We start from the raw sequence: 23,700 nt of genomic DNA, 5'->3' as shown, positions 1-23,700 counted from the left end.
CAAGGAGACCAATGTGAAAATACGTGTGTGGGCTTTTAGCTCTGCAGCAAAATCGGTCACACTTAAGTAGCAGTATTTTTAGTTTTTCGTTGTTGCTTTGGTCACACTCTAGTAAATTTGAAGTTTTCCGCTAATGATTGCCGCGCTTTCCAAAGAAGACTCAAGTGAAAATAAAAATTAAATATATTATTTATTGTTTCGATGTGTGTGTGCTTACAACTAATTGGCAAAAATCTTGAAAACAGATTGCGAGCCCAGTCAGCAGCAAAATACGGGTGTATAAACTAAACGTATAGTCACTTAATAAAAACAGAATTATTAAGTGCAATCGTTGGCACGTTGTCCTGGAATTCCTCGCAACTCCTGATTGAGAGTCCGCAGCAATGGATGCTTACCACAGCCGCAACGGCCACGGAAATCATCCAGATCCAAAGCCCACACCATGCCGCCACCCAATTTAAGGCTGCGTACAAATTGCGACTTACGACGAATGTCGGCAACATCATCATAGGAGACCCATTGATTGCCACTGTAAGCATATGGACCAATACGACCCTCTTCATCACGCACCACAGTCCACCCGCCATTGCTAATTTTCTCACATATCTCATAGTAGGCCAAGAAGCCGCCAGCTCTTGTATAAGTGCCAGCCTGTCCTGGTCCAATGGATTTGTCGTTAAGCGATCGTGCATTCTGATTGGCCAGTGAAAACGATTGGCCATAGAGTGGCATGCCCATCACTAGCTTCTTGGGCGGTGTGCCCTTGTCCAGCCAATAGTGTATACTATAGTTGCCATTGAAGTAAGGATTGCTATCGCCCTCCACATAATACAATGGTGCCACATGACCCGTCTGCTTGTCCCAGTGGCCATGGAAATCGTATGTCATCACTGCTATCCAGTCAAAGTATCGTGCCAGTTGTGGCACATCGTAGCCCGCATCGATGACCGTTTTGCTGGGGGAAACGGCAGCAGAGAGCAGCAATCCACGTGGCCGGAATGCATCTGACAGTTCGCGCACCAGCGCCGCAAATCCTTGCTTCTCGGCGGGCGCACCCTTGGCACAGTCCACTTGCCAGCACACCGGATATTCCCAGTCCAGATCCAGGCCCTCAAAGCCGTATTTATCGATGAAGTTCAGCACGCTCTCAATGAAACGTGCTCGTGCCTGAGGATCGAGCACAAGACGCGCATACTTGCTGCCCAGCGAATCATTCCAGCCACCAATGGCAACGGTGACACGCAGACCCTTTTGCTTATACTCCACCACTCGTTCATAGAAACGATTATCAATATCAGCCCAGGAGTCATGCGTCTTAATGGTCAGTGAATTACTGTTAAGCACCGCAAATCCGTAGACAATGTGCGTGCAGAGATTGGCATCGATATCCTCGGGCACATACTTGCCCTGGCCAGGACGATACCACGCCCAGTTGGTGAAGTAGCAGACCACCTTGTAGTCTTCATTGCTGCCCAGCGGTGGCGCTGGCGTTGGCTTTGGACGCGCTATCGGTTTCTTATTGGGCGGCGTAAAGGGTTTCTTGGTGGGCTTGGTGGCAGGACGGCTACTCTCCGTTGTAGTGGTTGGCTTAGGACGATGCACCACCGGAGGCTGCGTTGTCTGATCTGCGCGCACAGCGCAATGCGCATTGTTGGGCCAGTCGCAGTAGTTCTCGTTCCAGTGCAGACCAGCGGGGCAGCTGTAAGTGAAGATATCGTTTTCATTAAGATACTCCATAATAACTAAAATGTTTTTCAGCTTACCGCTGCTCGATGAGCTCGCCATACTGGCAAATGTAGTACTTGTTGCAGTCACGTTCGTGCGCCACATAGTTGCGACCATTGCAGTCTAGCGGCTGGTCAGTATCAGGCTTTGGTGAAGTTGCAATCGCTTGTGATGGTGTTACGGTGTTTACGGTTGGTTTTGCGGACACTAGAGAGCCCTTGTCGCCGGCAACTGTAAGTAAATGTTCATTCAAGTTTAAGAGGTTTATATTTGCTCTTAGAGCAAGGTCAAATTTTGTTCTAACCACTGTCAGATTAGTCAATCAGTCAGCGTAGATTACATGAATTTTATAGAAACTTACTCATTGTTTTCTCGCTCTTTTCCAGCAGACACTTGGGATGTGGTCCGCTATAGCCACGCAGCACGCGATTGATGGTCTTCAGCAGTGGATACGACTCGCAGCCACAATCGTTTTTGAAGTCATCCAAATCCAGAGCCCAGATCATGGCTCCACCCAAGCCCATAGCACGAACATATTCACTCTTGTGACGAATCATGGGCGCGTCGTCGAAGGATACCCACTGATCCCGCGAGTAGGCATACGGACCCATGCGGCCACGGGCATCTCGTACCACATTCCAGCCGCGTTTTTGTATGTACGAGCAAATTTCATAGTAGGCCAGGAAGCCACGTGCCCGAGTCGCTTCACCTGCCTCGCCGCCTCCATAAGTTGGCGCATTCAACTGATGATCATTTGATTGAGCAAGTGAGAAGGATTGTCCATACATGGGCATGCCCATTACGAGTTTCTTGCGGTCTGCGCCGCTTTCGAGCCAGTAATTGATGGAGAAATTGGCATTGAAGGTCGTGGTACCCTCTGGATGATCGTACATGGGTGCCACATGTCCAGTGTGCTTGTCCCACTGTCCATGGTAATCGTAAGCCATCACAGCGATCCAATCGAAGTAGCGCGACAACTCAGGCACATTGTAGCCCGCATCGACGACCTTCTTGTTAGGCGAAACGGCGGCTGAAAGTAGCAAACCATTTGGCTTGAAGGCCTGAGACAATTCGCGTACTAGGTCGGTGAATCCTTGCTTCTCATCGTCGGTGCCCTTCTTGCAGTCGACTTGCCAGCACACTGGATACTCCCAATCTAAGTCGAGACCATCAAAGCCGTATTGTTCAATGAAGTTTAACACGTGGCGAATGAATCTTTCACGAGCTGCTGCACTTCTGACCAAGCGGGCATATTTATCACCAGCCGAGTCATTCCATCCGCCAATGGCCACGGTCACCTTGATGCCCTTCTTCCTGTAGGCCACAACTCGCTCGTAGAATTTGTTGTCCAAATCTGCCCAGGAATCGTGTGGCTGAATCGTTAGCTTTTCACGGTTAAGCACTGCAAAACCGTATACAATATGTGTACACAGATCGGCGTCGATATCCTCGGGCAAGAATTTGCCGCCCCCTTGACGGTACCACGCCCAGTTGGTGAAGTAACAGACAACCTTGTAGTCATTCGCATCTCCAGTGCCAGCGCCAACAACAGGATAGCCTTGTTCCATTTCAAATTCACCCTCTTCAACGTCGTCGTCGGGATCCACTTCGTTCTCTTGCGATGATTCCACCTCCTCGTTGCTGGCCTCTTCGGGGGAGGAGTATTCCGGTTGAGCAGGCTCTGGTTGCGCCATCACAACTACTTCTTCCTCTGGCTCTTGCTCCTCGCCACCTTCGTTTTCCTCATCTTCAGCCTCGCCGCTTTCTTCTGGCGGAGTTTGCTGAGCGCCGTCGCTTTCAACCGATGCTGTACCCACCTCTCCAGAAATGGGTTGCTCCTCCACAGATTCTGCTTCGGCGGGTATTAATCCAGCTGTACGAAATTACAGAGGGCTTAAATTTGCTGAGTGCATTTGGCTGGCTAAAAACTTACGAGTCGGTTCATATCCACCTGGTGGATCCTTAAGTACTGCATGAATTTCCCTAAGCAACGGATGCACACCGTCGCCGCAACGATTGCGGAAATCATCAAGATCCAAAGCCCAGACCATGCCACCACCCAGATCTAAAGCTCGCACCAATTGCGACTTCTTGCGTATCATGGACGGATCATCGTAGGACACCCATTGAGTTCCCTTACGCGCAAATGGTCCCATGCGACCGCGCTCATCTTGCACCACTTCCCAGCCTTGATGTTTTACACGCTCACATATCTGTAAGTTACCGAATGTTATATTATTATCCCTAGTCGATTACTATTTGCAACCTACTTCATAGTAGGCTAAAAAGCCAGCTGCTTTGGTGAATTCACCCGCCTGGCCAGGTCCCGGTGCCTTGGCATTCAGCCCATTATTGTTGGCATTCTCTAGGGTAAATGACTGGCCATAAAGTGGCATGCCCATCACAATCTTGCGTGAAGGCGCACCCTTCTCTATCCAATAGTTAAGCGAGTAGTTCTACAAGACAGATTTGCATTTAGGAAATAATAATGAATGTGATTTTCTAAACTTACCGCATTAAAGTAATCGTAGTCATCATCGGGATGATGGTACAGCGGCGCCACATGTCCGGTCTTCTTGTCCCACTGTCCGTGGAAGTCGTAGGTCATTACGGCGATCCAGTCAAAGTAGCGCGAAAGTTCCTCTACATCATAGCCAGCATCAATGATTTTTTTACTAGGAGAAACCGCTGTCGAGAGCAGCAAACCACGTGGTCGGAATGCTTCCGATAATTCCCTCACCCAGGCAGTGAAACCTTCCTTTTCATCTGCGAATCCCTTGTTGCATTCAGTCTGCCAACAGACCGGATATTCCCAGTCGAGATCGAGACCCTCAAAGCCATATTTCTCAATAAAGTCGAGTGCGTGTCTTATGAACTTGGCACGTGCTGCAGCGTTTCGTACAAGGCGACTATATTTGTCGCCCTGCGAATCATTCCATCCTCCCAATGCCAAGCTGACCTTGATGCCCTTGCTCTTTAGTCCGCTAACGCGTGTATAGAAGTTGTTATCGATATCCGCCCAGGAGTCGTGAGTGCGTAATGTCAATTCGGAATAATCCAGCACGGCAAAGCCATAGATGACGTGTGTGCAGAGATCTGTGTTGATGTCGTCGGGTGTGTAGCGTCCCAGTCCCTTACGGTACCATGCCCAGTTGGTAAAGTAGCAGACAACCTTGTAGTAACCATCGAGTGGTTGCAGCTGTGGCTTGTCCGTGGGATAAGTTGGTCTAGGTGTGGTGCTAGGTCTCTGAGTGGTTGGAACAGGCTTGGCAGCGGCTGGAGGCTTTGGTTTGTTGGAGGTTGAGCCACCAATAGAGGGGGTTTCTCCGCCATCTTCTTTGCAATGCGCTGATGCTGGCCAATCACAGTTGCCCAACGCCTCATTGTAGTGCAGACCGGGGGCACAATCTGCAGCCTGCAGTCGATTCCATAGGCAGAAGAGATACTTGGTGCAGTCTCCTGGGTAAGGAACACGTTCCTCGCCATTGCAGGGATCTTCTTCGCTGGCCTTGGACTGCACAATGCGCAAATACTTCTTGCTGGTCACACACTGCACATTCTGCGGCCAATCACAGATCTTGCGCAGCGCATCCCAATGCAAGTCTCCACCACATTCACTAGGAACGAGGGCTCCATTTACACAGATGTAATACTTGCCACAGTTCCGATGCGTATAATATTCTCCCTCATTGCACCTCGATGAGGTTGGAGGCCGTGGACGTCGCGTGGTACGGTTGGGTCGTTTCGTAGTGCTTCCCACTGCTGGTTGCTGGGTTGGTTTGCGACTTGGCTTGGGCGTCGTCTTCCTTGGTCGCTTGGTGGAGCTGCTACCAGGTCTGCTGCTGGTAGAGCTTGGTCGCTTGCTAGTTGTAGTTGGTCGCTTACTCGTAGTGCTGGGTGGGCTAGTGGTAGTGCTAGGTTGACTCGTCGTGCTGGTTCTAGTGCTCGTTGGCTGGCTGGTCGTATGCTGCTTCTTCACGGTGCACATCGCAGACGCTGGCCAGTCGCAGCCCTTCACCTCAGTGTTCCAGTGCAGACCACCAGAGCAGAATTGTTGTCTTAATTCACCGGCAATGATACAATGGTAATAGGAATTGCAGTTTGTTCGATCCGGATAGAACTCTCCAGGCTCGCAGTTCGAGGCCTGAACAACAGGATAAACCAATGCAGGCACTGGTATGGTCGTATGCTCCGGACGTGGCGTTGTCTTGGTCGGCTTAGGCTTAGGCTTGGCAGGACGCTTTGTTGTTGTCGTAGTTGTTGTGCTTGTGGTCGAAATAGTTGTTGTGGAAGTCCACCAGGCTGGTGTAGTTGTGGTCTTGGGTCGCTTGGTGGTAGTAGTACTAGTCGAAGGTTTGCTGGTGGTACTGCTGCTTGCTTCCCAACTTGGCCAGGAAGTGGTGTGATCGTGCTGAGGAGCTCCACCTCCGGCAGAGCCGTCGCTGCTTATGGTGGTCATTTGAGGCGGAACCGGAGTCACGGGTTGAGCTGGTCGCTCGCAGTTGCTTCTCGTTGGTGGTTCCGAATTGAGACGACCCAGGGCACGATTGAGCGCTTTGAGTAGCGGGAATGATTCACTGCAGCAGCGATTCTGGAAATCATCCAAGTCAATTGTCCAGGCAGCGACGCCACCAAAGTCATTGTTGACTGCATAGCGTGCTTTAGCCTCCACGCTGGCTGCATCCTCGTAGCCAACCCACTGATCCCCGGACATGGCATATGGACCGCTCTTGCGATCGGAATCCCTGCCGGTTTTCCACTTTTGCTTGCGAATGCGTTGACATATCTCATAGTAGGCCAGCATGCCGGGCTGTTTTGTCAGTTCGCCTGCGTCGCCAGGTCCATTGGTGGGAACACCCTCACCAATGAGACGCTGACTGCTCTGCTCCAGGGTAAAGGTCTGACCGTAGAAGGGTATGCTCATGATGAGCTTTTCACGACGAGCGCCCATCTTCACAAGCAGCTGCATGGTGTAGTCCGTGTTGTACTGCGGATACTTGTCCTGGGGACGGCCGTATAGCGGACTTACATGTCCGGTCTGACCCTCCCAGGAGCCATGATAGTCGTAGCTCATCACTGTCATGTAGTCCACGATCTCAGAGAGCGCAGCAAGTTCGTATGCCTCGCTAATGATCTCCTTGTAGCCGGAAATGGCCACGCCCAATTGCATCTTTGGATTAACGCGTTTCATCTCACTGCGAATCTCACGCAACAGTTTAGTAAGATTGGGTCTATCGCTGGCGGGGCCCTTAGTGCAATCACTCTGCCAGCACTTGGGGTAATTCCAGTCAAGGTGCAGACCACTGAAGCCGTAACGTTGAAGGAATCCTGTTGCACTCGATGCAAACACCTTGCGCTTGATCTCATCACCGGCAAGGCGAGAATACTTGTCGCCACTGGAATCCGTCCAGCCACCCATGGCAATGAGCACCGGAACGCCCAGTGAGATAACACGTTTGTAGTATTGATTCTCAATATCCACCCAGGGATCAAACTCGCGGATGGTCAAATGATCGGGATCCAAGGAGGCAAAAGAGTAGACAATAGCTGAGCATAGCTTGGGGTCAAGTTGCTCGGGCACAAAGTGTCCATCTGCCTTGCGATAGAAAGCCCAGTTGGACATGTAGCACAGTACCTTCGGTTCCATGTTGTAGTTCTTCTTTTGTGTTGTTGCCTTCACCTGGGACAGGGCACCATAAGCGGCACCAGCGTCTGCGAGCTCAGCTTGAGCTAAAGCACCATAATACTGCTGTTCCGTAAAGCCATCGAGCTCGTCTATGTGTTCCAGCTGTTCAATGTCCACAGCCTTGAGGAGTTGCTGATGCGGAGAACCGAAGCGATAAGGTTGTGGTCGATAGTTGTCATCGGCGCTGGGCACTATGAAAGCTGCGTATTTATCTGAAACTGACCAGGGATCGGGTTCAACCAGCTGGGTCAGCTTTTCCTGTTGCTGCTCCTCTGGTATATCACGCACATAGCTAGCTGAGAGTCCATCTAACTCTGACTCGTCCTCATCCTCATCGTCACTGGGTTGCGCCTCCACAGAGTCACGCACAAAAGACCTCAGTGGTGAGGATTCCCGCAGCTGTGCCGCGTTCTTCTCGTTGATACTGGGCACGCTCTCAACGGCGCTGCGCAGTGGCAGAAAAGTGTCTCCGAATGTCGGGCGAATGCTGAACCGGCTGAGTGCACCAGCTTCATCCTCAAGAGGCATGCTCTCCACTGCAGCTCGCACAAATGCTGGCTTATAGCTGGGTGCAAAATGCACTTCAGGCGCCTCGATGCGAATGTGCGCCATCGCCGCTGTTGCCCACAGGCAAAGCAACTAAAGAAAGAGAGTTATTATTATTAAAAGTATAAATGATCATGAGGCATTACTATTTAGAACTTACCAGCAGCCTGCCATGCGCAGCTCTTCTACGCATCTTAAATGTTTCCGTTTACTTTTACCACTTTTTGGAGTTTTCTTTTAATATTCTTTTTATCTGTAAGAGATTAAAGTGAAATATTAACAACATTCAACAACATTTCAACATTGTGCAAATGTACATTTTTTATGTACTATATGTACATATACTGTAAAAGATGTTGGCAAAATATTTTTCTTAGTGTTCCTCTGTTACTATGGACTTTTGTGTTGTCTAAAATAAAAACCATTTTTTTTTATTCGATTGTATTCCTATGAAGTGTTTGAGCTAAGTAGAATTATCATCACTGTTCCTGAAACATATCTTTACTATGAATGAGATTTTTTATATATAAATATTTTGTTTCAATGAATGATAATTCCTACATATAATTTTTCTAAAATTATATCCTGTAGTAAAAGAACAAACTAAAATAACGTTTTGCTAGAAACAGAGAAGCTAAAAGTTTTAATTATTAATCCCAATACCTTCTCCAACGTTTTAGTTCCTTATAAAGTCTACGACTCTTTATTAAATTGTATTTTATTAAAGGCAGTGAAGTTTTTATTCGCACTTGAATGAGTAAGATCTCTTTGCAGGCGATATGCAGGTGGCATGTTTGATTCCGCATGAATTCTCATCATTTAAAGCGAAATATGATTACGAGTATTTCAGATTGGTCTTCATTCAGTGTTCGCATATATGATTTATTTAGTCAGACATCAAACATTATCACGTTGTCAGCGTTGTCCTCTCGCATTACGTGCCGCATTGCGTCGCACATTTTAATGAGGTTAAGTTTAGCTGGTGCTCTTGGATGACAAATTGGGAAGTAATATTGTTGAATTGACTTTTGTTTTTATTTGTTTGCGCCCGGAACTTGTTGATATGCCAGCCTATAGATTGTAAGTGATAAAAGTCTATTTCTTATGTTTTTAATTGTAAAATTAGTTAGGCGCAGCAATTTCAATATTTGGGGCACGTTCAGAAATTACTTCTGGTTTTTTGGGACAATCGAAACTGGCTTAATTTCACACCATTTTTCAATATCTTATATAAATTTGTTAAACACCGAACGTAACTTGTTTTCAAGCTGTCATTTCATTGGCGAACGATATTTGTATTAATTAAATTCATAAATCGCTTTTGTTCACTTTGCATTAATTCTAATTAATGCGTTTGAATTCGCCGCAGAGCCATAAATTTCATTGTGGTTTTGAATAATCGTTTACAATATATGATATTTGTCTAAATGAGAATTTAGGACTTCATTTTATTCTAAATTTACTACCTAATGTCTTGCTTAACTCACTAATCCTTGTATGCAATTTTTAGGATCAAGTGATTACAATTATTTCAAAATTTATTTGATGCAATTACAACATTTTTCTTTTTCCGATCTACTGATCGGAATCAAGTTTACTGATACTGATCTAGAGTGTCGATTCTATACTTATTAACAGTCTACTAGCTTCATCTATTTATAATAATAATGATTTCCGATTTAAATGAATTTATTTAACTGCTCTGTAGAATCAACATTAATAGAGTACAGAGTATAAATTAGTCTACTACACTACAACAGTTAATAATTCCTATTTGACTCACAAAGCAACGATCCTTGCGATGAGGCACAAAGAAAAGAGCTACCTATACATTAGGTCTATAGAGACAACTGTATGACTCAATAAATGGATACCATTCTTATGACTTTTTTACTATTTGTTATTTCACCTTTCACAGTATTTTAATATCTTTTTTTTTTAATATTTGCATACATCTATTTAAGTATTTGCCGCGGGCGGTGGCGTCAATGTCTTTCTCTTTGGCTCATTTAAATACGCGTAATGTGCTCTGCTTTGCCAACTTCTTTTTGTTGTTGGCCAATATGCAAATTGGTTTTCAGAATTAGGTTAAGAGCTTTACGATGTTGACCGGTTTTTGTTGTTGCTTTGAATGTCGCCGGCTAAGCGATAATGCGAAAAGACGTAACATCGGTGGGCAATATACTTATGTATAAGTGTGATATGATTATGTATGGTAATAAGAAGAAATGTAATCCCACGCCAAATGCCAGAATATGTGAAAAGATGTTGGGCAACTTTTGCAGTTCAGGTTTTCATTTGGGGTTCATTGAACGCCAAGAACACTTCACACAGATCCTGTCTGCGTATCTTCAAGATGTGGCAAAAGAGATTGTGCAACTTTGTGAAAGGTGGGCATCCAATTTCTTGCCTACGTGGAACTTTCATAATTCTATTTTTAATAATAATAGACTACATATAGTATTTGTGCATTTATGTACGACATTTAACTGCAACGTTTATTCCGAAAAGAACAAAAGAATTGGGCTTGAGTTTTGTGCATTTTATGTGGCACTATTAAAAACACATAAACTGGGCTTTTTTCGGTTTTTTTTGTGTGTTAATTCATTTGAGTACTCGTACTACGCACTCATGCCACACTCGAATTCATCATCATTATCCATGCAGTTCACGTACACACACCAAAAAATTCCACTTTATATGCATTTTGATATCCAGATTTACTGTTGGCGCGGGATTGAATCGCATTGGATCGGATCGGCACAGTTAAAAAAGTTATAAAGAAAGTGTCCACGTTGTTCAGTTATGCACAGTTATCACTACACTTCACTTGACTCATCCACTTACTTAATGGGACTATTCCAAAGGTGTGTTTCTGGGTATTCCAAAAGCTGACTCTTCTTTCTTTCTTTCTTCGTTGTCGCGAGAACCTTTGCGCATGCGCGCCCGGAACGAAACTGTTGGCGATCGCACTTAGGACGCTGCTATTTATACACGATCGGAGCGTGCCGCAAAAAAATCAAATAAAATAAAATACAAAAAAAGCGCCTCAACAACGTTCTAAAATGTCAAAGAAAGGAAAGTTCTGATTGGATTACCGCCTGACAAATACTCTTATATAACAAATTTATAAAATGAAATAAATAAAAATAAATTGAAATTGGCAAATTATAATATTAATTGACATAAGACAATAAATTTAATAATTTATGGGTTGCTTTTATACAAAACAAAATGCTACAAACATTCACTATAACATATACTATATAAAAATGAAATATTTAAATAATGTCAGCATTTACATTATGGTTTCAATGCAAAATATATTCCTCGACAAATTCGATATATCATATATAAATAAATATATAAACTTAATTAAGGCAAAGATAATAAAAAGATACATTTTACACAAATATAAAAATTTACATATTTAAATAATACATATGCTGACATAGTTTTAATGCAAATTAAATTCTTTGACAAATTCGCCATGTCCCGAGAGCACATTGAACGTGAAGAGTTAAGCGAATTTGGCAGCAAAATCAAAACAAAAGCGTTACCTGTTTTCCTCTTTTGCATATGTGAGTTTTGTTGTGGGCCTGCTCGCTGTAAAAGTTATGCGCGAATATGGAAGTAAAAACAAAAAAGCGACAACCGGCAATCAACAACAATGCAGGAGCAGCAGAAGCAGCTACTGATGTCAATGGCCAACAGAAACTGGTCCATTTCTTCTGTTGACTTGTCATGCGACATGAAAAGGTGTAATTAATTTACTTTTGTTTTGGTTCCTTCTTTAGCATGCTTCTTCTGACAGCCGCTTTTTGATAACACATTAATTGGCAGCAAATGATAAATGAATGTTGCTTGCTGAATATGAGTAAATATAATGATTTGATTAAGCCTACAAAAGACAGATCGTAAGCCAGTCAATAACCTATAAGATTTCCTGGCTAATGAATGCTGCGTTCTTATTGATGAACTTACAAGGCAATTATATATCTAAAAATAGCAGCAATTAAAGTTACGTCGTTTAATGATTTTGTAAAAATGTGAAGTCTTATGAAAAACTCCCAATTTACATTTTGGACATTCAAATTTTCGTTACAAATTAACCACCTAGAAATGTACTAATTATGGCCAAAAGACTTAATGTGCGATAACATCTATCGCATGCGCATGTTTGTTATCGCAGCTGAGAACTTATCGATAGCTGCGAAGCAACCTGTGTGCAGCAGTTGGACTGGTAAACAACAAATAAAAATTGTTGAAAATTGTGTATAAAACTGGCGTGCCGCGATATAACAAACGGCGGCAGATGCCAAACAGTTGCAGTAAAACAAGTTGCGTAGCCTAGAGTAACGCGAACAGTTGCACCGGTAACTGCAGCTGTTTATTTATAGCAGCAAAACAACAACACATATAATCAACCCTCTCACCCCATCCCAACAAACGTCAACGCCAGCAGCGCCCAATTGAAGTGAAGCGAAGCAAAGCATAGCAGCAGAAGGCAAGTGTAGTTGAGTGTGGGCGACGTAATTGGAAGCAACCACACCGCAAGTGCAAGGATACGCGATTTACCGCCTCCTCCCCCAGTCGGCCCATCCTGTCAAAGTCAAGGTGAGCGTAAAACGGCCGCGTGACGTCTTCTTCAGTTCTGTGACATTTGCGTGTGTTATGAAATTAGATTTATTTACGGCCTATTGAAAATAACCGAAGACAAACAAAACTTTTACTTTTTGGTGCAATTGATTTAGAGCTTATCACAATCATCATTATCCTCAGTGGGCAACATGGAACCGAGCGTTACTGCAGCTAATGTTTCACCAAATCCCGCGAATGCAGCTGCCGCAGCAGCAGCGGCGGCAACGGCTCCAAACACTAAACGTTCTACGCAACAAGGACGCAAAAAGTCGGGTCCCAAATTCGAGTTATCCGAAGCACAAAAATCGGACATTAAGGAAGCGTTTGATTTGTTTGATAACGAATGCACCGGCTACATTGAGGTCAAGGAGCTGAAGGTGGCAATCAGGGCGTTGGGCTTTGAGCCTAAAAAGGAGGAAATCAAGCGCATGATAGCGGAAATCGATAAGGACGGCAGTGGACGGATTGCGTTCAATGACTTTCTGCACCTGATGACCATGAAAATGGCCGAAAAGGACACCAAAGAGGAGATATTGAAGGCGTTTCGATTGTTCGACGATGACGAAACGGGCAAAATCTCATTTAAAAATCTAAAACGCGTTGCACGCGAATTAGGTGAAACGCTGACGGACGAAGAGCTGCGTGAAATGATTGATGAGGCGGATTTGGACAACGATGGCGAAGTCAATCAGGAGGAATTCCTTCGTATTATGAAGAAGACCAGCTTGTATTAACGTTCTAACTGGAATTCAAATTGAATTCACAATTTTGTCGTAGTCATTAAGTCTGCATTCAGACATTCCGAATATGTATTGTACTAATGTCTAAGTCACAAGAATGTTGTTCTTTAAGTTTCATTTAAGCTTGTGTGTTTCAATTATTTATTTTCATTCATTTTGTGTATTGTTTGCACAAAGGCAACTAAATACTATACTTATGTGTAAGATGCAAAATTTGTTCCTTTAAACGCAAATGCACCGCCTGTATTTTTGCACATAAATTAATCTCTATGGTGAATAAAACATCAATTAGTTAACGTTGTAAATGAAATGTTAAGAAATTTATATTTCTAGCAGGGTCAAGAGAACTCGTTGAAGGTTAAACAGCCTTGAATCGATATTGGTTTGTTTGCCCAGCTAGATTTCCAACAATAGATTAATGAGTTTGTGAGAGAACTAATTTATAGACAACACTCTAATTGATTGGTATAGTTTATGTTTGTTGTATAATTATACTATAAGCTCTTTCAATTGAAAAATACATTAATTGCTTCCTGTGGCTATTGAACGAAATGGGTTATCCATGGGCTTCCATTCTTTTTCTACCGCATGAAAAGGTATTTTTATATTTTAGTAGTAATGGAAAAATGGTTTTCTATATATGTATCTTTCGTCTGTCTAGCTGAAGAAAAGCTAGCGTGCATGTTGCTCCTTAGTTTTAATGATAGCTACGTAGTGCGCAAAACGCAATATTAAGTCGTAAAGCAACTTGATTCTAATTGATAGGAGAGTTTGCACGTTGAACGATGACTTCATAACTGCAGTATGTATCAAGTTATCTTCATTCCAAAGTTTTCATCATGCCAAAGTTTCCATCGTTGCAAAGTTTTGCTTGCGCCCTTCATTCGTTCCCAACCCGTCGTTGTTATCATAGACGTCTATGTTCTTTTATCTTTTGCATTTATTCAATTGAAAATTCTCTAAACATTTTAATACTTTGCCAACTTAAGAACTAAACAAAAAGACGGAACACATAAAAAAAACGTTGTCACTCACAAACTTAAATTCGTTATACACATAATAAGAGTAGCATTTATATAGTATAATAGTATAGGTATTATTAGGGAACTCTATCGATCTAGACGAACGGCGCATTGAAGTAGATTTTACGTTTGCTCGGCAAGGGTTTCGTGCTCAGGCCAGATCCTTCGATGAACTTCTCGAAACTGGCCAAATTCTTCTTCATCTGCTTGGCCTTGGGATGCTCCGGTTTCATTGGCTCCTCCAGGTGATGTTGCTCCTCCTCAGCCACCTCGTCATGTTCGCGCTCTTCCTGCTGGAATTCCTCATCTAGATTGTACTCATCGGCTGCTGTGACCAAGCACTCGTTATCCTCGCTAATCTCCTCGAGCATGCCCTCACCTTGTGAACTTTTCGGTGCTGCCTCATTACTTCTATCGTACTCCGCATCCAGATTATACCAATCAAATTCCGCCTGCAGCGGCAAACCCCCGCTGGCATCTGCCAATTGTAGCAGGGATTTCGATGTTGTGGGTGTTGTAGGCAAACTCTTGGGCGTTGTGGGCGTGGTGGGTGAGCTTGGCAAACTCATGCGTTTGTTAATCTCAGCCAGAATGTTGGGTACATGCTTACGCTTGTACTGGGACGGCATGGTCTGGGTGCAGCCCGTGGACTGATTGAGGGGTGGCAGTTGCAGACGCAAGGTTTTGGGTGCCATCAGCAGATAGTCCGAGGATTGCTTGGGCGCTATGATGGCCGCCACATTGGGTAGCTTTGGTATGTCGGCGAAAATCTCTTCGATTTCCTCAGTCTTATGCGAGGCGGCCGCCGAGCAAGCATCATCATCATCATCGTCAACTACATGCTGTTCCTCCCGTTCTCGCTCTGGTTCCGTCGGAGTATTCGACTCGGGAACTTTATGCACATCGGCCACAATCTGCACGCTGACACCCACCTCGGCTATGGAGCAGTAATCCGGCTCGCTTGTCGTGGTCGTGGACACGGCACAATCGCCCTCATCCTCAAGTTCCTCGAGTTGTTGCAGCGACTTTTTAAATTTCAATAGATTCGCCGGTTTTGGCGGCAAGGCGGGCGGCAATTTCTGTGACGTCTTGTTGGTGGCATTGCTAGCTTCGGTTGCAGCCGCCGCCATGTCCACATACAAATTGGAGGCACGCTCCGATCCAATGGGTTCGTACTCATTGCTGTAGATGCTCTCGTAGTTGAGCGTATCCGGAGTTGTGGCTGGCACAGTGGCTGCCATGGGATGATAGTGTGAGATCAATTCATCAGCCTGGGCTTCCTCCTCATCCTCGTGCCGCGGCACGTGCACCATGCTGTTCTTCGTGGAGAAGTGCACACGTTTACGCCCGTTGGTGCCGCTTCGTCCACTCAGCGAGCTGCGTCGGGGCAAGTTCGATGTTGTTTTTGGTGCCAACGCAGACTTGGGCGTCGCTGGTTCGCGCAGTGTTTCCTCCATGGATTGCTGCAGAAGTATTTGATTGACGCATTCCAGCACGGGATTGACAGCACCTTGGCCATAGGGTTTAGACACTGTTGGCGCCGTGCTTAGCTCCTCCTGATCCGAGGCGCTGGCATACCAGTCGTCTGTGGTTGTTTCATAGATCTGTTTGGGCGATGCCTCGGAGAATTCTGCGCAGCGACGTTGCACAATTTTAATAGCACCACGCGACATCAGTTGCTGCTCCTGCTCCGGATCCAGTTCATCAAAGTCCTCATCATCCTGTGTGGGTGAGAAGATGCCATCATCCTCCTCCAGTTGAGCGGCCACAGAGGAAGCAGTCTTGCTACTGCTGCGACTGGAAGAACTGTTCCTTCTACGTTGCTGCTGTTGCTGCTGCTGCTCTAGCTCCAGGCTGCTGTGCTCGGAGTAGTCGCCATCCTGCATCGTCGCCTTCACACCATGCATACGTTCCATGGCTCTGGCATAGTTATGCAGCTGCTCGTAGCTGGTCTGCGAATCCTCGCGACTAATGCTACTCGTATTCTCCTCAGACTGCTGCTCCAAGGCAGCATCATCAATATGCATTGCGCGGGAGCGCATGTAATCCCGGAACGTGCCCGCAGTTCGCTTGCTTGTGTAACGCACGCTGCGTCTGGCGCCATAGAACGACGATGAGACGGTGTCATCGCTGGAAGAGCCATGCTCAGCTGTAAGAAGAGGCAAAAGATTTAGTTTTACTTCCAATTAGAATTTCCGGGGAGTTCCTTACCTTTGGCACTGACGCCTAACTCTTTGCCCGAAGTCTGTGTGCCGCTGGCTCTCAGCTCAATGTCATAGAATTGCTTGCGGCAATTGTTGCATTGCAAGGCCTCAAGCACCAGACACTCCTCCACATGCTGCTGCTCCTCCTGCTCGACATTTGTTTCCTGATCCGCGACCATGCCTTCATCCTTCTGATGATCAACGAGCCGCTTGCGAAGAGCACGATTCTGACGCAGCAGACGACAGATTTCCGCATCACGATCCAGCAGCCGTTGATTAACTGTCTTCATGTCATTCTTCAGCTTGGACTCGAAGCACAGCAGCGACTTGACCACACAGGCCAGCTCCTCGGTGCGTCGACGCTTCTCCTTGGCCAGCTCACGATGCAGCTGCTTGTTCTGCTGATCGTAGTTTGAGATCATTTGCAGCAGACGGCGACGCTGCAGTCGCTCCGGTGTTGCGGCAGTTGTTGCCACCGCGGCACCCGATGAACTTGAACCGGAGGAGCTGCGTTGCACCTCGCTGCTGCTGCGCGTGGTGTTGTTCGAGGACTGCGAGTTGTCTGAGTTCTGTAAGAGGGGAGGGCAAAACACAAATTAGTTTCAGTTTTCCAGATTTGTTTGCTTAACTTTTGCGACCTTGTGGTGTCCCAGCACATGAAAATGGCCCCCGAAGTTCCATTTTCCCACCATCTTTCAGCTAGCGCACTTCGCTCGGTCAGCGCCAAATGACAACTAACTGGACGGGGTCTGTGCTTACTGCTGATTGATAGAGTGATAAACGATAGGGATAGTGAAGTGCGACGCCTTATCTCGACTGCTGGGTCTTAATGACGCACTGACTGACTGGCTGCTTGCCTCTGCCTTTTGCCTCTGGTGGCCGCTAAGAGTTATCTACTTGTATTTTGATTTTGCGCTCGGGGAACATGCGTTTGCCCCATGCATCCTGTCACTTGTTACTGTTACTAAGGCAAAGATTTAACTAGGGAATCCCTTCTTATTTATGCAACTTAAGATACTATATGATGGCCTAACTTATTAATGTGTTTATTTATTCATTTTCATTTCAAGTTTCTGGGCTTAGAAATTTTAAAAATATTACTATTTTTTGTAAAAAAAAAAACAAATAATAAGTCTTCGAAAATGGGGCATCAAGCATTTTCATTTTACGCATAAAAGTATGCAACATTTTCAGTTGATTTGCGTAGGTTAAGCGCAGCTTGGTGTAATTTAAATGGCCCCCTAAAGTATGCCACAAAAATAAAGTATAAGAGTTCTTTGATAAATTGAAACTCAGTTTGATTTATATTTGATTGCTCGTCGAAACATAAACAAAATTAAAATGTAGCTGTCATTAGCATCTCATACTCAAAATATTTATTTTGAAACTACACTTTTACAGTAAATTCAAATAATATTTGATTACAGTTGAATTGAGTTATCATGTTTTATGCAAATTGCAAATATCTTTTCAATCAAATGCATGCATATTACACAATGCACGACTACTGAACAGTTTTTTGTAGGAATTTCAACTTGAGTTGTATTTTTAACACAAATTAGGTTGTCAATCAATCAAAAGTGTATTGGCCCCAAGAGCATCAAATTGTCTATAAGCTTTTTGGACTACAGCTCTACTCTATCTTATCACTTGTTTTTGGCTTGTGACCAAAATGCGCTGGAGAGTGAGAGCGAATTGTATTTTCAGGAAGATTTATGACGTTGTTGTGCTGAATGTTTGTGATTTGCCAATGTGACATTGAATGCAAATCATCGAGAGTCAGCGGGCACAACCAAAACACCCCCAACATCGAAGGCCAATGGCCAACATGCAAGTCAGTTGGCATCTGCGTGCTATTGACCAACTATGGGAATTGCGACAGCTGCTGGAGAACTCTAAAGACGACACGTACGTGCAGATTGCGATGCTTGTACGGCGTGCGCTATGCGAAACATGTGACAACTAATTCAATACGCTTGATTTCGACGAAATAACGCAATTAGTGCCAAGGTAAATCACCCTCTACCGATTCATACATCCATTGTCTTATCGTGCCCATTAGAAAGCCAAGAAAGCAATGCAATCAGCGCCCAGTTGCCAGTTGGTCACATCTATCTAACATGACTAAAGCCGCACGGTGATTATTAAAGCCCAAACACGTGCGCGTATCTGTCAGATACGTAACAGTTTTGCCAGACAGCGTAGACGCATTAGCCAAAACACTTTTACCTTTAAGTTGCAGACCGACTTCAAGATGGTGAAATTTAAGTGAAGATAAAAGAAAAGTTCTCCAATATTTGCATCTTTAATATGCCTTTAAGTTACATATTAGGTCGGAATATTATCTGCCAAGGCGATATCTACTTCCTAAAGCCATAATATTTTTATCTGTTTCGCTAAATATTTAATTAAACTACGGTATATAATTCACTCTTATGTAAATATTGAATCATTTCGCTTTTGTTGCTTTCTCATCATTATTTGTTTGATACTTTTGTACTTGAGAGCAGTTTACTTTGTGAATCTGCTTTAAATCGTCTGATAATATAATTTTTAATTTAACTTATTTGCTTAGAGATAAGTTTAAATTCTGAATTGTTGTATGGGTTGCAATAGCATCTCCCTTATTTCTATAACTTCTACCTGAATGAAATGCATTTTTTATAGGCAATTCTACTTCCTGATTGTATCATGTTCTTATTTTTTCCTTAAGTAACTGTTTGTCTCGTTTTCGGATCATCCGAAGATTTTCTTTATTTTTCAATCTTCGTTGCAACTCTCCCTTACTTCTTATTCTTTCATCTACTTACATTTTCCGCACTCTGTTTTTGTAGCCTCGCGCCAAATCCGAGTTTCTTGTAGGCTGGCGTATGGCCAGCTGCCTGGGTATTGAAATTGGCCTCCAAGCTGGTCTCCGGCAGTTTCTGATAATGCTGCAGCGTGGCCGCACCATTTGTCGACTTGCAACGCATATTCGCTTCGCTGTTGTTACTGTTACTGTTGCTGTTGTTGCTGTTGTTGTTGGGACTGGGCGATTTGACGTGCACGGCTTCATAGAACTCACCGTCGCCGTGACTGCGATAGCTGCCCTGCAGGCAGCTGAATCCCGACCAATCCGTCTGCAGATTGCTGTACAAAGGACTGCTCTCGTTGCTGTTGGATTTGTCCTTGTCCGTGGGTGATTTTCCCCCACTTCCGCCACCCGACTGACACTTGAGGGTGTCGTAACCGTTGAGCAGCTCGCTGCGTATGAACTTCTCAATGAATTGGCTTGGCGACTTGGCGCTCAGATTGGCAAAGAACTTGCCACCCGTATCGCTTAAGCTGCTCGTTGAGCGTCGATGTTGCTGCTGCTGCTGTTGTTGTTGCTTGTGTGTCTTGTGGGGCAAACTGTTGCTCTTCTTCTGGCCACTATCTTCCGTTGGTTCAGTAGTTGCTGTTGTTGTTGCTTGTGGCAGGCCATAGATTTGTGAGTTGCTGCGCAGACTGAACATATTGCTCTTTAGTGCTGGGGAGAGGGGGTAAAAAAGGGTTTGCTGCTGGCTGGCGAGGATTAGGCGCTAAGCAAAAGCAATGGCAACGGCAACGGCAACTTCATGGCTCTGGCTTGAAAAGCGCTGCAATTGCAAAAGAAATAAAAGTGTTTGACGATTAGACAGGCGCATAATATTCAAAGTGTAACTAAAGCGATTAATACTATGCCGCATAGTGATTACATCGCGATGGCAATTGGAATTGCATTCCATTGCATTGCATAGCTGGGCACATGTAATAGATCAAGTATAATGTGTCAATCAATTCGTATGCAATGCATTCATTAAATCGATTGATGCAATTTGACATGTTTATCGCATTACGTTTACCCGTCAATCGGTATTGTTTGCTATCGATAGCAAAAAATACTTAACCAAGAATCAATACCAAAAGCTCTTCGAAGAGCTTTGAAAGCACGCGCATGGCTGTTAGCATTGCTGATAAACAAGATAAGCTGATCATATCGCTGTCTCATTTAACTAACCTTTCACAACAGCCCCAACAGCATATATATCAATTAAAAGCTTTTTTCTGAAGCTTCATTAACTCATTTTTCCTTATCAATTTGGCGTTGGGGGCCCTTTGTTGTCGTCGCGTCAACATTAATTTACAACAATAGCTCATTTATTTATTAATTTTTCGAACAAACAAGCCGAAAATTGTCGAGAAATCGACAAGGTAGGTGGGAATTTCTTGGGGCTGTCCACCAAAAAAAAAAATGTGAAAAAGTGGTTTATTGTGTGTGCTTATTTGATATATGAAGTAGCAGCTCAAGTTTTATTGTAATATGCCAGGCAACCTTGAGATGCGACGCTTGTTTGGGTTAATTATATGGCACCTCAAGTCGAAGGTTCTTGAAACTGAATTTATGAACGAAAATTTGATTTGTGTAGCAAGTTCAAAAGTGTGAAGTGTTGCAAGATGTGCCTTGATTAAGTAACTGGCATTGTTCTGTACACTACTATGGCCATTTCGTTACGCTCTGGCCATAAATTTATGAACTGTAGAGAGACGATTATTAATACCAGCGCTGACTGCGACGCTGGCAGAGAAGTTGCGCAGTTGCGCATGCGCAGTGAGCAGAGATTTTTTTTTATATACATATTATATTAAAGTCGCTTTTCCTTTTGCTGCGCGTGCTTGGCGCCAATTAAAAACGCCAGCCAGCCAATGATCATTTGCCATACACATAATCATAATGTGCAATGCTCACAAAGCGAACACAAAGTGAGTATATTTCATGAGAAAGTTTTTGGCTCAAATGTTGCACTATGAGGAAATTCCACAAAATCACGCACTTAATCATAATTTGATTAGTCCAAAATGTATTCAACTGTAACTGAATACGCTACTGCTAGCTAGCTCTGATGATGTTTTCTATTCTAATGTTTGAAAGAAAGAAAGTCTGTCGCTCTGGAATGTTTATTAATAATTGCTTAAATATGCTAACTGACCAAGAAACACACATAACATACAGATGCTATCGCACAGTAGGTTCTACGAAATTGCTGTTGAGCAAACGATTTATTCATTTATCGTATTTTGAAATCGCACAAATGTCTAACTAGAATTTACCATAAATGTCCATGCAATATTTATGCGAACTCACCATAGAATCCCAAACAAGATTTATTAGAAATTCAAAACTGACTGACAGGCATAAGCAACTAACTAAGCCGGGCCTAAACAAATTGTCTTAATTGGCCAAGACGAATGAGTTTTGTTGGCCTGCCTTTTTTGGGCTTCGCTCGATTCGCCGCCGCCGCCGCCGGCGACGACAAAATGCTTCATGCTTCTCTCTAATCGAATTTAGTTAGCAGCAGGCAAGGGAGGAAGGAGGGAAGTAGGAGGAGGATTCGTCTTACTGCTTTGGAAATATTAAAATCTCGTTAATGCCACAAATCCGTTGGATTTGCTAAAATAAACAGTGCACGAGCCGCGCCCCCTCAACACTAAGTCCAAACATTCGCCAGAGATTAGTTTTTAAGGGTAGGAAAAGAAGTGTTTGGGATGCGAGATGCGGGATGCGGGTAAAGGTTTCACTGTACAGGTACTGCTCTAATCTGTGACCACCTACAAGCTGGAAGAAGCAAAGAGTCCGGCCTTTAGCCTCCAGCTGTGTGCACTGTGCGATAAAAAGTGAAAGGCTAATGGAAATGAGACCGACTTTGATTGCTGACTCGCAGGCACTTGGCTTATTGTCACCAAAGTGTGCGGGACGTGCCAACGCTTGACAGCTTCGTCTCTAAGGGGGGTTTGAGGATTAGGCATGTTGTAGCACAGTGTTACACTTTTCCAGTCAGCTAGCCAGCAAAATGGTCACCTTGGGTGGCGTCGCACGTCTCTTCATATTGCCACATTGAAATTTCATTAAATGAAGGTCGATCGCTTAGGGTCGATTTTTCTTCTTTTTTTTTTGTCTTTGGCTCGCCTCGTTGAAATAAATCAAAACGCAAAAAATATATAGTTGAGATTAGGGCAACAACAAAGACACCGAAAATGGGCATTGCATAAATATCGAAGGACCCAAACAAGAAGAAGAAGAAGAAGCTGAAGAAGCAGAAAACCAAATATACTTACTACCTGAGGTTTGGTTTGTTTGGTTTACTTGGAAATGGAAAATACACAATACACAATACTTATTCCTCAACATACAGGTACCTCACCTCTCTCTCTCTCTCACTCTCTCTTTCGCTTTCTGGCTCTCTGGTTATCTCTGTGCTGCATTTTTTTGGCTAGTCAAATTTCAAGGTTTGACACTTTGATGTGTTGGCATTAATTAGTGACCATTGATGTCTCCGTATCTCAATGAAATCCTAGTCAAAGAGCCCCGGGTCGACACGAAATGTAAATGAGCCACACGGTCAAAGCTAGATCTGTAATCAAAGTCAACGATCGAAGACTCTAATGATCCCAAAGTAACAAAAAAAATGAAACGTGGGGAAGCATACCACAAAAGAAAAGCCAAGAAAAAATAAGAGAGAAAAAAAGAGACTCGGCGTATGCGGGAGAGAAGCGTAAAACTCAACTCAAATGTTCTTCAAAATGATGCAATGAACGGTAAATGTTATGAAAATGGGTCAAGCATACTACTACTATATGGTATATAATAGTATAGTATTGTGGCTGGCAATTAAATTGTCAGCTTTTCAAGACATTCATCGATCTTTTTTCGGTGTGTTGTCCGAGTTTGGGGGAAAATGCTAAAGCGCTAACAAATTGTCGCTGCCTCTTGACAGCTCTGACCTGATTTTGTGTGGAGCAGAGAGAGAGACTGAAAAAGTGACAAAGCTGAAATGCAGGAAAATAGGAAAATAGGAAAAACAATGACGGACTTTTCTTCTTCTTCTCTTGAGTCTAGACCCTACATCATCTTGCATAACGGTTTATGGCACCCCGCAACCCACTGGGCGACTGACCGCTGAGTTTGCTCGAAATAACACGGAAAAACTCTGGGAGACTCGGTTTTAAGACTCAAGTGTGCAAAAGGTGGACAAAAGAGACAATGTCTCCTAGGGCCTCTTTTCTTACGATCTTTCTTTCACTGGCTCTCTAGACTCCCTACTAGCATATCATTTTTTAACACTTGACACGTGCAGCGA

The 23,700-nt window shown here is 44.1% G+C and overlaps 3 protein-coding genes across 6 annotated transcripts in view; 1 reads left to right on the top strand and 2 right to left on the bottom strand.

Moving 5' to 3' along the window:
• Positions 1-171: 171 nt before the first annotated feature.
• Positions 172-8,204, bottom strand: LOC117565659 (probable chitinase 10). The gene is made up of 7 exons (XM_034244879.2): positions 8,118-8,204; positions 4,238-8,050; positions 3,996-4,181; positions 3,659-3,938; positions 2,087-3,598; positions 1,764-1,956; positions 172-1,699 (listed from the first exon to the last, which is right to left on the bottom strand). Exons 1-7 carry the CDS (start codon positions 8,148-8,150, stop codon positions 319-321), a joined length of 7,398 nt encoding a protein of 2,465 aa, XP_034100770.2. The 5' UTR covers positions 8,151-8,204; the 3' UTR covers positions 172-318.
• A 3,951-nt stretch (positions 8,205-12,155) lies between these two features.
• On the top strand, positions 12,156-13,884 carry LOC117565336 (uncharacterized). Of its 2 annotated transcripts, none has more exons than XM_034244386.2 (2): positions 12,156-12,574; positions 12,740-13,884. In XM_034244386.2, exon 2 carries the CDS (start codon positions 12,748-12,750, stop codon positions 13,330-13,332), a length of 585 nt encoding a protein of 194 aa, XP_034100277.1. In that variant the 5' UTR covers positions 12,156-12,574; positions 12,740-12,747; the 3' UTR covers positions 13,333-13,884. The 2 variants fall into 2 exon arrangements, with proteins under 2 accessions (XP_034100277.1, XP_034100276.1); XM_034244385.2 differs by having other exon boundaries at positions 12,158-12,574; positions 12,712-13,880.
• A 379-nt stretch (positions 13,885-14,263) lies between these two features.
• LOC117564010 (probable basic-leucine zipper transcription factor N) overlaps positions 14,264-23,700 on the bottom strand; it is a 32,341-nt gene continuing 22,904 nt past the window's right edge. For 2 of the 3 annotated variants that reach the window (XM_034242601.2, XM_034242600.2), the window contains exons 3-5: positions 19,375-20,181; positions 16,572-17,133; positions 14,264-16,509 (exon numbers count right to left, since the gene is read on the bottom strand). In XM_034242601.2, coding sequence (XP_034098492.1) covers positions 14,456-16,509; positions 16,572-17,133; positions 19,375-20,058 — 3,300 coding nt within the window. In that variant the 5' untranslated portion in view covers positions 20,059-20,181 and the 3' untranslated portion in view covers positions 14,264-14,455. Of the gene's footprint in view, positions 16,510-16,571; positions 17,134-17,202; positions 17,309-19,374; positions 20,182-23,700 lie in introns of those variants that run through there. The other variant, XM_034242604.1, reaches the window with a different exon arrangement.

The sequence above is a fragment of the Drosophila albomicans genome, chromosome 2L, assembly GCF_009650485.2.
Source record: "Drosophila albomicans strain 15112-1751.03 chromosome 2L, ASM965048v2, whole genome shotgun sequence".
NCBI classification, from domain to species: domain Eukaryota; kingdom Metazoa; phylum Arthropoda; class Insecta; order Diptera; family Drosophilidae; genus Drosophila; species Drosophila albomicans.
The sequence above is the reverse complement of the archived record's forward strand: the minus strand, read 5'-3'. Positions and strand labels throughout refer to the sequence as shown.

What these genes read in the sequence shown, in the direction of transcription:
- LOC117565659 (XM_034244879.2), bottom strand. Translation starts at nt 8,150, where the DNA reads ATGCGTAGAAGAGCTGCGCATGGCAGGCTGCTG. An exon ending in GCTTTTTAGCCTACTATGAA is followed by an intron (nt 3,939 to 3,995) that starts GTAGGTTGCAAA and finishes GGTAACTTACAG; the next exon opens with ATATGTGAGCGTGTAAAACA. An exon ending in AAAGAGCGAGAAAACAATGA is followed by an intron (nt 1,957 to 2,086) that starts GTAAGTTTCTAT and finishes ATTTACTTACAG; the next exon opens with TTGCCGGCGACAAGGGCTCT.
- LOC117565336 (XM_034244386.2), top strand. Translation starts at nt 12,748, where the DNA reads ATGGAACCGAGCGTTACTGCAGCTAATGTTTCACCAAATCCCGCGAAT.